At 40.6% G+C, this 15193-nt stretch overlaps 1 protein-coding gene across 3 annotated transcripts in view; it reads left to right on the top strand.

Annotated features, from left to right (window-relative positions):
* KAT6A (lysine acetyltransferase 6A) overlaps positions 1 to 10404 on the top strand; it is a 48710-nt gene extending 38306 nt beyond the window's left edge. For all 3 annotated transcript variants that reach the window (XM_074808331.1, XM_074808332.1, XM_074808334.1), the window contains one exon: positions 5297 to 10404. In XM_074808331.1, the coding sequence (XP_074664432.1) occupies positions 5297 to 7884 (2588 nt within the window). In that variant the 3' untranslated portion in view covers positions 7885 to 10404. The remainder of the gene's footprint in view (positions 1 to 5296) is intronic.
* The last annotated feature ends 4789 nt before the right edge of the window (positions 10405 to 15193 follow it).

The raw sequence follows: 15193 nt of genomic DNA, 5'->3' as shown, positions 1-15193 counted from the left end.
TAGATACTGTTTCAGTGAGTGTCAGATGATATTAGCTCATGACGGAACAAGCCGATTACCTTGTCTTGTAACTTCTAGCCAAAATGTAAGATTAGGCATAAGTTACCAGTCAAACCAGCCTCAAACATTCCCAAGTCTTACAAAAATGTGGTGCATGCCTTTAACTATCTTATTAGCAATGTCCTGATCACAGGGTGTCCTTTTGATTCAGCTTTCCTAGTGGAATCAATATCTGTGATTGTGGAAGAACCTGTGCAGCAGAGTCGCTTACAGAAATAAAACAGAAAGGAATTGGAGAGCCCTCAGTTTTTCATAGCAAAGAGAAATAATAAGTTGGCTCTTTTGAGATCCTGTTCTTCATCGCATTGCATGTCCTGCCTCTCAGCTTCTCATATCTCCTTAAAGTTCTCAGTTCATAAAATAAAACTATTTGGTTGGAACTGAACTGGTTACTTAGAGTGTGCTGATAATTCAAAAGAAACATCTGTCATTCAGATGCTCCCTTAGTAATCTTCATTATGGCTGTTATACGTTCTAGTCAACATAGTGTAAGGCAGTCAGCCAAATGAAAACAAAGAACTGTGTGAAAGAGAACTATGTTGCCATTATCCCACAATAAAAAATCGTTGCTGGAATGAACTCAGTAATTTATGGCTTTCAACTAGCCTGTGGTTAGCTGAGGAGAGTTCTTCTGTAAAAGTATGTAAATACTGAAAGCATCAATATGACTACAGCCATGTATACTATCCATTTAGCATCAGTTACCCTTAAATGCTTATAGCAGCATATAACTATGTAAATTTAGTGCCAATACATGTTGATGCAGCATTAAGTTTGCTTAGTGGGAATATATGCACAGTCAGCTTATACCATTGGTTTTTTAATTCTTTTGTGATCAGATTACTCCTGAAACACATTTTTATGGTACTCCAGCACCATTAGTAGGACTACAGAGTTGGGAGAACATCTGTTAGATAAGTGGTTTCAGTCGTCTTCATTTGCGCTCTCCTGCATGTTTTCTGGTGGAGATGCAGATCCCTTTAGAGATTCACACACATATTGCTTTATAAAATACATCAGTTATTTTTAACAGTCTTTTGTACACTACAAATACTCCATAGGTGCCCAGGGATCAAAAATGGTATTTAGAAAGCTACTGTTTTAACTCACACCCATTACATACTACAATGATAAGTTTCTTGCTCACTCTATAAATACTTTACTTTCTTACTCTCTACTTGTAATTTAGTGCTTTCTGTTCCCTTGTGTCACTCGTGTTGCTTTCTTTTTTTTCTGAACTCCTGCAAATTTGTCAGAACCTCTGAAGTAATAAAGTAGTAGCACACTGTTTTAGGGTATTGCTGCTCCTGACATCAAATGGTATCTGTTGGCTGCTTATACCTTTAATGAAGGTGTCTTTGCCTATACATAGTAAAACTGTAACAATCTTAAAAAAAATACAATGTACTTCCAATTACCTGAACATGTTAACCCACAGAGATAATTAGTCATCATAAACAGCTGGCCTTTTTTGATAAAAAATTAAGCTGGGTGGAACAGGGCAGCACTGCCTTATGACAATTCAGTAATATAGTATTGTAGTCATTAATACTTGGTTCATATATAGACTATTGTAATCATAACTATGAGTTAGGAATGTTTATAGGAAGCTTAGATTTTTTGAAAGTTTTCCCATCACTACAGAAACCTGCTTGTAATTTTTTTTTTTTAAACTTTCTGACTAACAATGGTTTGGGTTAGATTTTTCCCTGAGAACTTAATCTCTAGCTGAGGCAATGTACTGAAAGTGTTTTATGATTTCTCTGAAATGTAACATTGCAGTCTCTTTAAATTTCGTGTCTGATGAGAATTTGAATTGGTTCTGATTGCTGTCAGGGCTCTAGTGAAAATAGATAGTGTGGTGTGGTGATTTGAGGCCAGTATTTAATAAGGGTTAGGTGTTCTGGAAGACAGAGTGTTCTGTGGTGTGGAAAACAAATAAAGTTTGTCTCTCTGTATTCTACCAGTTCTGTGCAACTTGATTAGTGTGGTGTGGAGGAAGATGGAGCTCTGTAATAGGCTGGGCTGTATTAATTTGCTTTTCCTATTTCTACCTCTAAGTTTTACTGTGAATGTGAATACTGTAAGGATCCTCAGTTCGAGCTTGCGTGCACAGTAACGTTTAAGTGCAACTGAATGAGCACATACATATGTTTCTCAGTATCCTAAAAAACTATGCATGTGAAATCTTGAGTGGTCATCAAATCCATATTCTTTTGCAAAGACTGTGTCAAGTCTACATGGTAAAAAATCGTAGAATCACAGTCCCTTGAGGTTGGAAAGGCCTTCTGGAGGTCATCTTGTCCAGCCCCACTGCTTAAGCAAGGCCACCAAGAGCCAGTTGCTCAGGACCATGTCCAGATGGCTTTTGCATATCTCCAAGGAGGGAGACTCCACGCCCTCTCTGGGCAGCCTGTTCCAGTGCTCAGTTACAGTAAAGAAGTGTTTCCTGATGCTCAGGTGGAACCGCCTGTGTTTCAGTTTGTGCCTGTTGCTTCTGGTCCTGGCAGTGGGCACCACTGAAAAGAGCCTGGCTCCATCTTCTTTACATCCACCCTTAAGATACTTGTACGCATTGGTAAGATCCACCCCTGATTCTTCTCTTCTTTAGTCCCAGCTCTCTCAGCTTTTCCTCATCGGAGAGATGCTCCAGTCTCCTCTTAGGCATCTTAGTGGCCCTTTGCTGGGCTCTCTCCCATAGCTTCATGTCTGTCTTTTGCTGAGGGAGCCCAGACTGGACACCTTTAATATTACATTATTACAAGGGGAGCTTCTCATCATAAGATAACTTACTTTTTTTATGTATTCTTAAAAATACTAAATCCATGACAGTACAGATAAAAGCAAAGGGTCTTTACCTAAGAGGTAGTAAACCTAATCCTCTGTAGTAGATAGGAAATGTGAAAGAAGGGGGAACAGAAATAGCAATTTTTAAAAATTTTTTTATTTGTAGAGAGGTGGATATTTTTTTTTTTTTGGAAGGGCTTAAGCGTTAATGCTTTAACAAATACTGTGAAAGTAGTGTTTCCTTCTTTCTGCGCAATGATATGCTGACTGTGGTAGACCCTTTCTTTCCTTTATTCACGTTCCAAATATTTGTTTCATGGATCACTTCAAAGAGTTGTTGAATTTTGAATTCAGTATTTGTTTTAAATTCATCTTTTAATACTCAGATTTTTTTTTTTTCAGAATGCTTCTTACTGGAGATATTTAGAGCAATGCTTGTCCGAGCAAAGGGCAAGAGTAATTCAGCTGACCTGTGATTAGGTTTTAAGAAGCGTGTTTGAACTACTAGGAGCACATTATTTAGTTTTACCTTCATTGCATAACTGTAGACTTAAAACAGCTCTTCTTGGGAAATTCATAGCGTGGTAACAATAAAATTTTTTTTTTAAGATGGTATAAAGGGCAGAAATGTGAATAAATGTAGTTTGAATATTGGGGGAAATTGATCTTATATCCATATAGTGGAATGACCAACCCAGTTACAGGCCCATCAGTGTGATATTCATCCTAATTTAAATGGTAGAATGGCTGGCTTATTACTCAGTAGAAAGTCCAGGGAGCGTTATTTGCTCAATACTAATAAACACTGGTATGTGAAAAATGTATTTGTTAGACAATGATATATTTTTACAAGACCTACAGCTTGGTTAACAAGGGTAATTGATGTTATCTACTCAGCATTTTGAGAGGTATTTGACTTAATCAAAACCAAATGCTTAAGCTGAAATGTTACAGAATCAAGCTAATACATATTAAATAAATGAAGCCGCAAACGAGTAATTAAGCAGCTTTGTTGTTAGTGGGGTGCAAGACAGTTGGACTAGTTGATTGTTGTAGGACCCCTCCAACAGAACTATTCTATTCTAAGGGAGATTGATCTGGGTCCTGCGTCTGTCCGTACTGCTATTTTGTGGATAGATTAAAAAATAATGTAGCAGCTGACAGAAAAAGAGGGCCTTTGGTAAACGAAGTAAAGGGCAATTCACTAACAAAGTCTATGAGAGAGTTATTTGAAGGTCATGTCCAGTAATTAGCATGGTTTTTGAACTCAAAGCCAAAGAGATTCAGATAATCCTTAAATACATGAACAGGGGAATATCAAGAGGAGTAGACACATTCTGTCATCTCTTTATTTAGCTTTGGTGAAACTACTACAACCATCTTTACTCAGTTATTCACACTTGCTGTCTCATCAAGTTTTGCAAGCGCTGATAAACTGGATTAGTTCAAACAACAGTTGTGGGCTGATTAAGACACTAGAACGAATGTTCCATAATGATAGATTTAAAGAAGGGGGTGACTTGATAAATTTAAAAATTGCTTACATGAGAACTGTTATTTGGTAAGAGAGATTTTCTGCCTAGCAGACAAAAGGAAAATTAATACAAAGGCAGATTAAGTAAATTCAGTGTCTGAAGACAGAAATTCAGATGGTAAAGTGTGAATATCGAGTGTCAATGATTAACTGTTGCAGTAGTTTACCAACAGTTGTGTAAAATGTCACTGACTATGCTAATAGACAAGTTCAAAACAAAATTAATTCAGGGAATGCCTTACAGTATTCAGTAAGTTCTCAGTGAATGATCACATTCCTTTCTGGCTGTATAAGCTCTGAACCTATACCTGTTTGGAAAGTCACTGAAATGCAAAACTTGCTTCATCAAATAAAAGTCAGATGAGAGAGAAATTCAGCTTCCTTTTAATGATTTCTCAGACTTTCTTTAAAAAAAAAATCTAGCCAAATTCAATCGTGTGTATTTATGTTGGCATTTAAAAGCATAAGCCATGAAAAAAGTGGAAATATTTCCTTTCTTCAGCAGATGCACAAAATACAGATCTAAATGGAAACATGCTTTTATTGCAACTTCATGTGTTCCCCTATACTGGAACATTTTAATTTGTGAACATACTGTATAAATAAAATTTGCAAAGGGTGGTGAGTCTTTTCAGGACTTTATAGCCTAGTGTTTAAATTGAATTTTATGTATTAAAGGCTCAGAGCTTTGACCATGCAAAATCTTGAAAGCATTGGTGTTCTTTGAAAATGTAATGTGCAATGTGATTGCTAATGAACAGACCTTGATCCTTCTTGTTACCCTTCACAATAAATCTCTAAGCTAGTATTGCTACATAAAGCTGATAAACATGATGGGAATGCTTGGGAAAGCTTCCGTGAATGCTGAGGTCAAACAAAAATGTTTGAACAGTATCTTTCAATTTGTATTTTCAGGTAACCCTACTTTGAAACCATTATCTATGCTGAGAAAATGTGAAGCAAAGGATTCTTCACTTGAGCCAGATACTTCTACACCCATGAAAAAGAAGAAGGGATGGCCAAAAGGGAAAAGCCGAAAACCAGTCCACTGGAAGAAGAGACCTGGTCGAAAACCAGGTTTTAAACTGAACCGGGAAAAGGTGCCACCATCAGTTCAGGATGAAGGAGTTGATGCAGTGGTGGCTAATTCAAAACCAGGGCGTAAGCCAAAAATTTCAGATAAAGAAGAAATTGTTGAGCAGAAAGAAGAGCTGTCTCTCATTGAGGAAAGGAGAGAGGAAGATGTGAATATGGAAGCAGATGAGGTAGGAGAGGGAGAAGAGGAAGATACAGCCAGCAGTGAAGTAAGAGCAGTTTCTCCTGTGGACAGCAACAGCAGTCCAGTGCCAGAAGTAAAAGAGCCTGAGATAGAAGAGGAGGTAGAGGAGAAGCCACGGCTTTTAGAAGAGCAAAGGCAATCAGAAGAAGAACAGCAAGAACTAGACGAACCTGAGCATGACCATGAGGAAGAAGAGGAAGTTGCAGTAGTGACAAATCAAAATGAAGATCACGATGCTGATGACGAAGATGATGGTCATCTGGAGTCTGTGAAGAAAAAAGAGTTGGAGGAACAGCCTGTTAAAGAAGGGGTGAAGGAGGAGCCTCAGGTGCAAGAATGTTTTTTAGAAACAAGCATACCGAGCAGTAGAGAAGATGCAAAAGAAAAAGATGAAGCAGAGGCAGATTCTGAGGAAGAGCAAGCTTCCAATGAGACATCGGTGGGCTCAGAGCACGTCCCTGGGTCTGAAGATGATCATGAAGAAGAGCAAAGTAATAAAGAAGGATTAATTGAATTAAAGGAAGAGGAAGAGATTCCTCATAGTGAACTAGATCTTGAAACTGTTCAAGCAGTCCAGTCCTTGACACAGGAGGAAAGCAATGAGCATGATGTGGCTTACCAGGACTGTGAAGAAACTCTTGCAGCTTGTCAGACTTTGCAAAGTTACACCCAGACTGAGGAGGATCCTCAGATATCAATGGTTGAAGATTGCCAGGCCTCAGAACACAACAGTCCAATATCCTCTGTTCAGTCCCACCCCAGCCAGTCTGTACGTTCTGTCAGCAGCCCAACTGTGCCTGCTTTGGAGAGCAGTTACACCCAGATAAGTCCTGAACAAGGATCTCTGTCCGCACCCTCTATGCAGAACATGGAGACCAGCCCCATGATGGATGTGCCTTCAGTATCGGACCACTCTCAGCAGGTGGTGGATAGTGGCTTCAGTGACCTTGGCAGCATTGAGAGCACTACAGAGAATTATGAAAACCCCAGCAGCTACGACTCCACTATGGGAGGCAGCATTTGTGGAAATAACTCTTCCCAGAGCAGCTGTTCGTACGGAGGACTGTCCTCTTCTAGCAGCCTCACTCAGAACAGTTGTGTTGTCACTCAGCAAATGGCAAACATTGGCAGCAGTTGCAGCATGATGCAGCAAAACACTGTCCAGCCTGCAGCAAACTGCAATATCAAGTCACCTCAGAGCTGTGTAGTAGAAAGGCCTCCAAGTAACCAGCAACCAACAACGCAGCCACAACAGCAACAGCCTCAGTCACAGCAGCCACAGCCCCCACCTCCACCCCAGCAGCAACCTCCACTGTCTCAGTGTAGCATGAACAACAGCTTCACCCCAGCACCTATGATCATGGAAATACCTGAATCAGGAAGCACTGGTAACATAAGTATCTATGAGAGGATTCCAGGGGATTTTGGTGCTGGGAGCTATTCACAACCATCAGCCACGTTCAGTTTAGCCAAGTTGCAGCAGCTGACAAACACCATAATGGACCCTCATGCCATGCCTTATAGCCATTCTCCTGCTGTGACTTCCTATGCAACCAGCGTTTCTCTGTCCAACACAGGACTGGCTCAGCTAGCTCCCTCTCATCCGTTAGCAGGCACGCCACAAGCACAAGCCACTATGACACCCCCACCAAACCTGGCGTCCACCACCATGAACCTCGCGTCGCCTCTGCTTCAGTGTAACATGTCAGCTACCAATATTGGTATCCCACACACGCAGAGGTTGCAGGGGCAAATGCCAGTCAAGGGGCACATTTCCATTCGCTCTAAATCCGCACCACTGCCCTCTGCAACTGCACACCAGCAGCAGCTCTATGGCCGCAGCCCACCCGCAGTTGCCATGCAGGCTGGTCCTCGCACGTTAGCTGTTCAGCGGGGTATGAACATGGGAGTCAACCTAATGCCAACCACCCCTTACAATGTTAACTCCATGAATATGAACACCCTGAATGCCATGAACAGCTACAGAATGACACAGCCGATGATGAACAGCAGTTACCATAGTAACCCTGCCTACATGAACCAGACAGCACAGTATCCTATGCAGATGCAGATGGGAATGATGGGGAGCCAGGCCTATACCCAGCAGCCTATGCAGCCAAATCCTCATGGAAACATGATGTACACTGGCCCCTCCCATCACAGCTATATGAATGCTGCTGGGGTGCCCAAGCAGTCTCTCAATGGACCATACATGAGAAGATGAGCAAGATGAACTTGCATCCTAAAAACTGAAATATATATAAATAAAGGAACCTTTTATACTGACGAACCAGAGAAAATGGACCTTTTTCCAGTTAAAATATTGCTGTAGATTTAGAGGGATTTTCTTTGGTTTATTTTATTTTTTAGGAAGCCTGGTCTTTATTTTTTGGATTTTTTTTGTCTTGCATTTTTGTTTTCTTCACAATCCTGAAACATTTTACAGCTAAAATCATTTACAGATGTTTTTTAGAGGGGAAAACATGCACAAAATCTTTTCATAATTTAAAAAGAGCCTTACTTTGCTGACAATGTGGACAGAATATGTGTAACAGTGAAATCATCTTTCTAAATTTTTTTTTTCAAATGTATGTCCTTCTCCCTTCCCTGTGCCCCTCTGTATGCAGTTTCTAGTACTGCAGTAATGTAAAATGTTTGACATCTCAAAGAATAACAACCCTTCCCTCTAAACCCCACCTAGCATTTCCTACTTCTAGCAGGAGGCACTTATTGGGAAACTTGGAAGGGGACACAGAGGACAAATGAAGCTCTTTATTTCTGCAAGTCAGGAAAAATTTTTAATCTTTAATTTTCCCTGACTCCCTCGCCCTCAGTAAAATTTGGAGTTACGTGTAAACAATAAAGTATTCACATTGGTGTTTTTGTAGATGAGTTAATTGAAATTGTATGTTTCATGCTGAAAATATAATGTAACTTTAAAATGATCCCATTCACCACCCAGACATGCATGTGCACCACGTGTGCATGCATGCACACATGTTCTGTCACTCTGAACTACTGGAAGCATCTCAAGAGAGAACTGTTTGCATCCCTTGTGCAGTCCTGAGGAGGATAGGGTGGTTAATGGTCTGTTAGGACAAGAAAATGGTTGCAGGCTCTTCTGGTGAATTGCAAGTCAGCCACAACTCTTGACATCCCACACTCTGCTTTAGTATGTACTTCGAAATGCTGAGGGTCTTGGTTCTGAGCCTTTGAGTCAGGCTGAGCTCAAAAGCAGCTGTTTCCAGTGGTCTGCCTCTTAATCTTGTTACTTAGGTAATCTTGGAAGATAGAGTGTACATTTTAAGTGACTTGACGAGAACCCTGTGGTGTCCTTGTCACTCTCTTACCATTCCTGTTATGGGGTAGGAAGTTGCTGAATGTGCCGCTCTCTGGGAGAGTCAGTGATGTTTTCCCTGATTCTCCCACTATGTTTGAGACCCATCTTATAGGAATAGCCACACTTTTGATCTAGTGTGGGAAAAGAAGGGAATCGGCCTGTTTTACAGGAGTGAAACAGTCCAAACACTGTAGTAGGATGCAGGCGGCAGGATTTTGCTGTTTATTACTGCATAATCCAATTTACATTCTTTTTGGCTACACTGCAGGCATGTCACCCAATACAAAAAGGGACACCCTTTAATGTAAAGTTCTTTTTTTATTGTATATGAAGTAGAAATACAGACACATTAATAAGACTAATTTGTTTTTAAACCAAAAGAGTCTAAAAGAAAGTTGGGGTTTCTTCAGATGCACTAAAATAGACTTTCCTCCAGTAACTGCTAACCATGAAAGGCAGAATTCAAAGGACTTCCACTTTTTATTTGTTTAGTTTTGAGCATGTACAAGGCTGTGTAGGACCCCATTTCTCTGTATATACTATTCCAGTTCCAAATAACCCATGTAGAAAGCGCACTGTGCTGCCCTCTCCTTCCTAGATCTTCAGCTGTGTCACTGCTTCCTGATTGCTAGGGGTGGGGTGGGTAGGGGGGTGGGTAGGGGTCCGAGACAGGAGGAGAAGCTGTTGAAATGAGGGCCGTGAATTTAGTTTGTTTGCTGTTACGTTTGGTTTGGTTTTGTATGGTTTTTTTATCAATTGGGCAGCTCCCTTTTCCACAAGCCTTTGTGACTGTAGAACTATTGTAGAAAAAAAATGTTCTTTTCTATATATAAAAAGAAATTATCCAACGCAGTAATATTGGTACCGACCATTTTTTCACTTCTGTTTAAAAAAAAAAAATGTATTTTTAGCAAGATAACTTGGGTAATCTTCTAAAAGAAATTAAAAAAAATCTCACTGTTAGTGACTTTGATGCCTTTTAAAAATAAGAGCTTTTTCATTTCATTCCATCTTTAAAATTTTTTATCTTTGTTGTAGAATATTAAAAACTATTTTAAGAAAGATAAAAATTCTCTTTAAAGAGATCTCTAGAGTGTGTGAATAGGAGCTCCAGATGCCTCTAAAAGCCGCATGTACAAATGAAGCTGAGTCTATTCCTGTCTGTTTATATTTGCTTTTCCTGTTTTGTAACCTCTTTGTACTTTGTTCATGGTGACTTGTAAGCTAAGGGGAAGGGGTGCCTAGATGCCTTTGTAATTCTCCATGTCATACGCTCCTGGCTGGATGGTCTCCCTTCCTCTCCTTGTATGTAATATCACTTTTTTTTCCCCTTTCTAGCAAGTACTTTCAAAAGAACTCTGTACATTTTAACATAAAAAATAAATTATGTTGAGCCATTTTGGATGTTAGTTGTGCATGTGGATTTTTTTTCTTCCATTTGAGCAGTGAACTCTTGTCACTGATCCTTGGTCCTGAGAATGCAATTCCCGGTTGGCCTTTTGATGGGGGAGAGGTGGTACTTGGAATTTACTTGCAAGATCTCTGTCCATATTAGTTTTTATCTACAGCTTCTGATCACAGAAAGATTGAAAATAAGAAGAAAAACCAGAAACTTGAAAGCCTCTCCAGAAATCATTACCTTCAAATTCCTCTCTGAAAGGGCTGCCCGAAGCTTAAGCTTTTCGTCAGCTTCTGTTTGTGCAATCGCTTGGGTGTCTTGACTTGTGCGCTTAAAAAGCTGCGATGTGCGTTTGAAGCTTTTTCGCTCCCTTTAACTTGCGCTCTCCTCTTTACAGTTAGCATTTTGCGTAGAACTGGACATTTTACCCAGCAGAGTTTTCCTTGCAGCTTCAAGGCAGAACGGGCCCAGGGGCGAGCTCTCGGGTGCGGCCCCGCGCCGTCCCTCCGGCGCAGCTCTCCTCTACCAGCTCACGCCTTTCACAACACTAGATGGAAGCAAACTGCAGCGAGTGCCTGCTCCTTGCCCAGGCTTCCCCGCGGGGACCGTGTGGCAACCAGCCCCGGCCCGGCCCGGCGGGGGCGCGGGGAAGAGCGGGGAGGGGCCCGGAGGCGGAATTTTCCACAGATGTGCTGTCTCGAGTCTTCAAGCAAGCAAACTGTGTGTGTCGTGGTAGACTAAAACTAAGTTTGACGCGCTTTTTGTATCTCCAGTCCTCACCGAGAGGGAATGTAAGTTTATGTAAGGTGAGGGTGATGCTGCATCTTCCTTTAAGCTTTTTCCTTGGACTCGTTATAGTTATTCTGTTGAGGCACCTGAATTTTCAGATCAAACACGTCAAGATACAGGTAGATGTCACTCATACAGGGGTGCTCCTGGGTGATTTGTGCATTTATTCTAGTTTTTAGGTTGTTCAGGTATGAAGGAGAGAGAGGCAGGGTGACCTGTGATTAAGGTTTTCACTAAATCACTTGTGAAGTACAGTGTACAGGTAAGAGTCATCAGGATCTTAGTAGACACATGTATTACTTCCCCAATGCTGGAGTTAAGACTGCATTAACCATTTGGTGCTAGAAAGCTGTGTTCAATCACTCATAGTTTACTTTTCATTTTTTAAAGTTGCTTATTAAAGGAGGCTTTGGCACTGTCCAGTAGCAAAGTTATGAGGTGGTGGCTGCCGCCCCGGTGTGCCCTGTTTTTTACATACTTAATTGTGGTTTGGGGTCTTTTGGGTTTTGCTTGTTGTTTTCTGTATACACTGAATTTAGCAGATTTGATTTGACTGTTAAAATGTGCTCGGCTTGAATTGTTATCTGACAACGATACAGTTAGAGTCGACTTTTATTTATTACCAATTTTCAGAAACGTCTGTCATTTTTTAGGATACAATATGGGTTTTAAAAGTGAAATACCAATTGACAACAGTTGCATGTCCTCCAGCAATTCAAAATGGCTTTGACTTCCAGAATTAATGTCCTGAGTGATTAGACTAAAGTATAATTCTGCTGCTTTAGATAACTAGAATTTGGTCATGGCAAATCACTTCCGTGAAATAACGGCATGTAGTTACGTTCCAGTAAAATGCTTGTATCATAAACTGACAGTAGGGCAATTCAAAGTCTTCATCTGATGCCCTGGCACCAAATTATGGTCACACATGCTGATATCAAATACTTTTCAAATAATTAAGGTCTTTGCAATGCTGAATTGCAAGCTGACAAACCCAGGGTGAGTAGGGCCAATGCTAACAATAATTAAAATTAAACTTCTTCTGTATTTCTCAGTTTTTAAGGTAGTTGAAACTATTTTAAGAAGAAAAAGAAAATGTCTAGATAAGAACATAACAATTTATAACAACTTTCTAGCTTTTTGGGCCAAGGAACCTAGGTAAGTGTTTATGGCAATCTATAAACAAGATCATGGAAATGTGATTCCAGTTAATGAGCTGATAAACAGTAACTGCTGCTTAAGAAATGTTTATAAAAAGTATTATTTGATCAAATAGGCTGCACTGTTAATAGTTTCCGCTTGTTTGAAAAAACCCCACCTGTTTGCGTGAGGTAACATGATGATAACCACATTTAGGAGCCATGAACAAGGTGACCTCTTTTTTAGAATCTTGTTATACAAACTATCAAATTCTACTGTTAGAGAATGACTAAATAGGGGTGGGTTTTTTGTTGGGGCTTTTTCTGAGAGAGAGTTGCCAAGGTAGAATAGAGTTGAAATCAGACTATCTTGAAGTGCAAGAACCTTTAGTACCTTATAGCATGGTGTGAACAGCTGCTGCTGCAGGGTCAGCATTGCCACAGCCAGATATCATACTGTGATATATCATACTGTGATATCATACTGACATGGTGAGAGTTGTTCCATTCATCACTGTTAGGTTTGCTCTAAATTAGTTGATATGTGGACCAAAACATTACCAACTCTCTATATGCAGGGAAGAGTTTGAATGCAACCCAGAGCAACATAGAAACTACTGCCTGGGAGACTAGTGGTGTGATTTTGAAAGAGGCTAACTGAAAGGAGAATGATCTTAAAGGGGTCTGACAGTTCTGAAAGTTCATCAGTGAGATAATTAAGAAAATGCTAAGAAGAATAGAACCATCTTCATTAGGTTCCCAACTCAGGGAGAGAACTTCTTGCTGAGATCCTATCTCTGCAGTAATAGAGGAATGCAGATAGTCTGCCTCAGTTTAAGTTTACAGCAGCTAAGGTGGGACCTGCAGTATCTTTTATCTTCACAGCTTGTCAACCAGAATAATTTACCTAAAAATAGCTGCCTGAAGTTGAGCTTTGAATGTAAAATCCCTTTGCCCCTAACACAGAATCTCAGCAACTCACCAAATGTTGATCTTCGCCTAGAGCAAGGCAGGACTCCAGCTACGTGTTTAATCTCTTGAAACAGCTGCAGCCCCTTGCAGAGACAAGAATTTGTTTCTGTGCTTGCTTTCTTATAGGAGGTTCTATTCTGGAGGGCAGCTCTGTATGTGGAATTGGCACATTATGACCTTGTTCATTTTGTGTGATTACTTTCCTAAGGGTTCCCCTGTCAGTATCTATTTGTTCTCCCTTGCCAAATACTTTACCTTGTAAACTCTTTGGAACAGGGACTCTGTTGTCACTATGTTTGTCAGTTGTGTTGCATGGTAGAATCCCAGTCTGTGATTGAGGTACCAGAGCGTTATCATAGTACAAATAATCTGTTTTCAAGGAAAAAGTGTTAAATATGGTGCTCCGTGCCTAATAATTAAATAAGTTTATAGAAAAGCTTATTTTCTACTAACGTGTTGGCTAGTATATGCACATGGTACCATTCAGCTAAAGGAAGAAGTCTGTTTACTGAAATTCTGTCATCCTCTGTTTCCCCGTTTTATCCAATAGGAACAAGCAGCAACAAGATATCACACATCTACTGTTCCAGATATTTCCCAAACAGCTTCTCCAAAGAAGAGAAAAATCACTGTTGGACAAAAAAATTATGTGGTGAGTGGAGTGAAATTACTACTAAGTCCATTTCCCACTTGTCCTGTCCTGAGTCCTTGCTGAAATAGCATGAAAAGTGAAAATGATGAGCTTCTCTTCATGTACCAGCAGATCTCTACAGTCCCTTTCTATCAACCATATAACTAGAGCACATAAAAACTTGGTATCAGTTGTAGGCCAAGTGCTTCACAACCCAGAACATCGTGCGCGTAAGCCCCTGCACAGGACAATCTTATGTGTATGGCAGAGATACCTCATTCCAGTTAACCCAGACTTTTAAATCATGCTGTCAAAATTCAAGACAAAATGTTTCAAAAACAACCACCACTGGCCCCAAAGACCATTCAGTAGGCATGCCACTCCCTCTCAAGTTGGAGCTATATATAACTTCAAATGCTAGCAGCTAGGGCTGTACCAGGACATAGCTCTGGACCTAGTTAACAGGGATGAAATCCTCCTTGGTATCTCGAAGGAAAAGGGTGTCACAAAGGAAGAACTGAATTGTTACGGGATAGCAGATTTCCTGAACCAGGGCTTCAGTCAATTCTGCTGGGAGGAGCTATTAGCAAGAGCAGCAGGTTCAAGCTGCTTTGTGTTCCCTTCTAATGAAAATCTTCTACATTCTGAAGTAGGTAAGACTGCAATTGCTTTAGGAGTGTCCTTGTCCTCCTTTGGTTTGTGTTAGCGAGCATGCTCTTGAGACCAAAGCAAATAGCAAATTTGGTTCTCAGAAAGTGATCAGAACTGCCTGGGCATATACAGCAAAGGATCAGCAGGTGATGGTTGAAAGACTGGGACAAAGGAAACCACTGAAAAAACAGTGTCTTTGGAGGCCATTGCAGACACCCTTGATCATCTCTATCTATCCAGCTGTGAGACAGGCACTTTGATCTGCTAGGAAACGTGACCCCTGTCCTCGAGAACCTTCATCACAAATACTGCTCAGGGCTTGGTGAGTCCAAGCAATGAATGCTGGTGTAGGAGGAAGGTAGAGAATTGTGATGTTATGAGGTAGCTGTCTGGAGGGTCTGAGTGTATGTACAGCTGTGGATCACTGTGCTATAGTCACGGTCTGAAGAATAGAATATTACTCTGGATGAGGTGGTGAGGAAAATGATTTTGAACAGGAAGACATTTCTGGCTTTGGGAAAGAATAGGTATCCCTCTGAGCTGCACTAGTAAAATCAATTCAGCTGCTCAAGTGCACCCTCCTTTTCTGGGGATGGCAGATAATGCTTTTGG

The sequence above is a fragment of the Strix aluco genome, chromosome 28 (genome assembly GCF_031877795.1).
Source record: "Strix aluco isolate bStrAlu1 chromosome 28, bStrAlu1.hap1, whole genome shotgun sequence".
NCBI lineage: Eukaryota > Metazoa > Chordata > Aves > Strigiformes > Strigidae > Strix > Strix aluco.
This window is presented reverse-complemented; position numbering and strand designations above follow the sequence as displayed.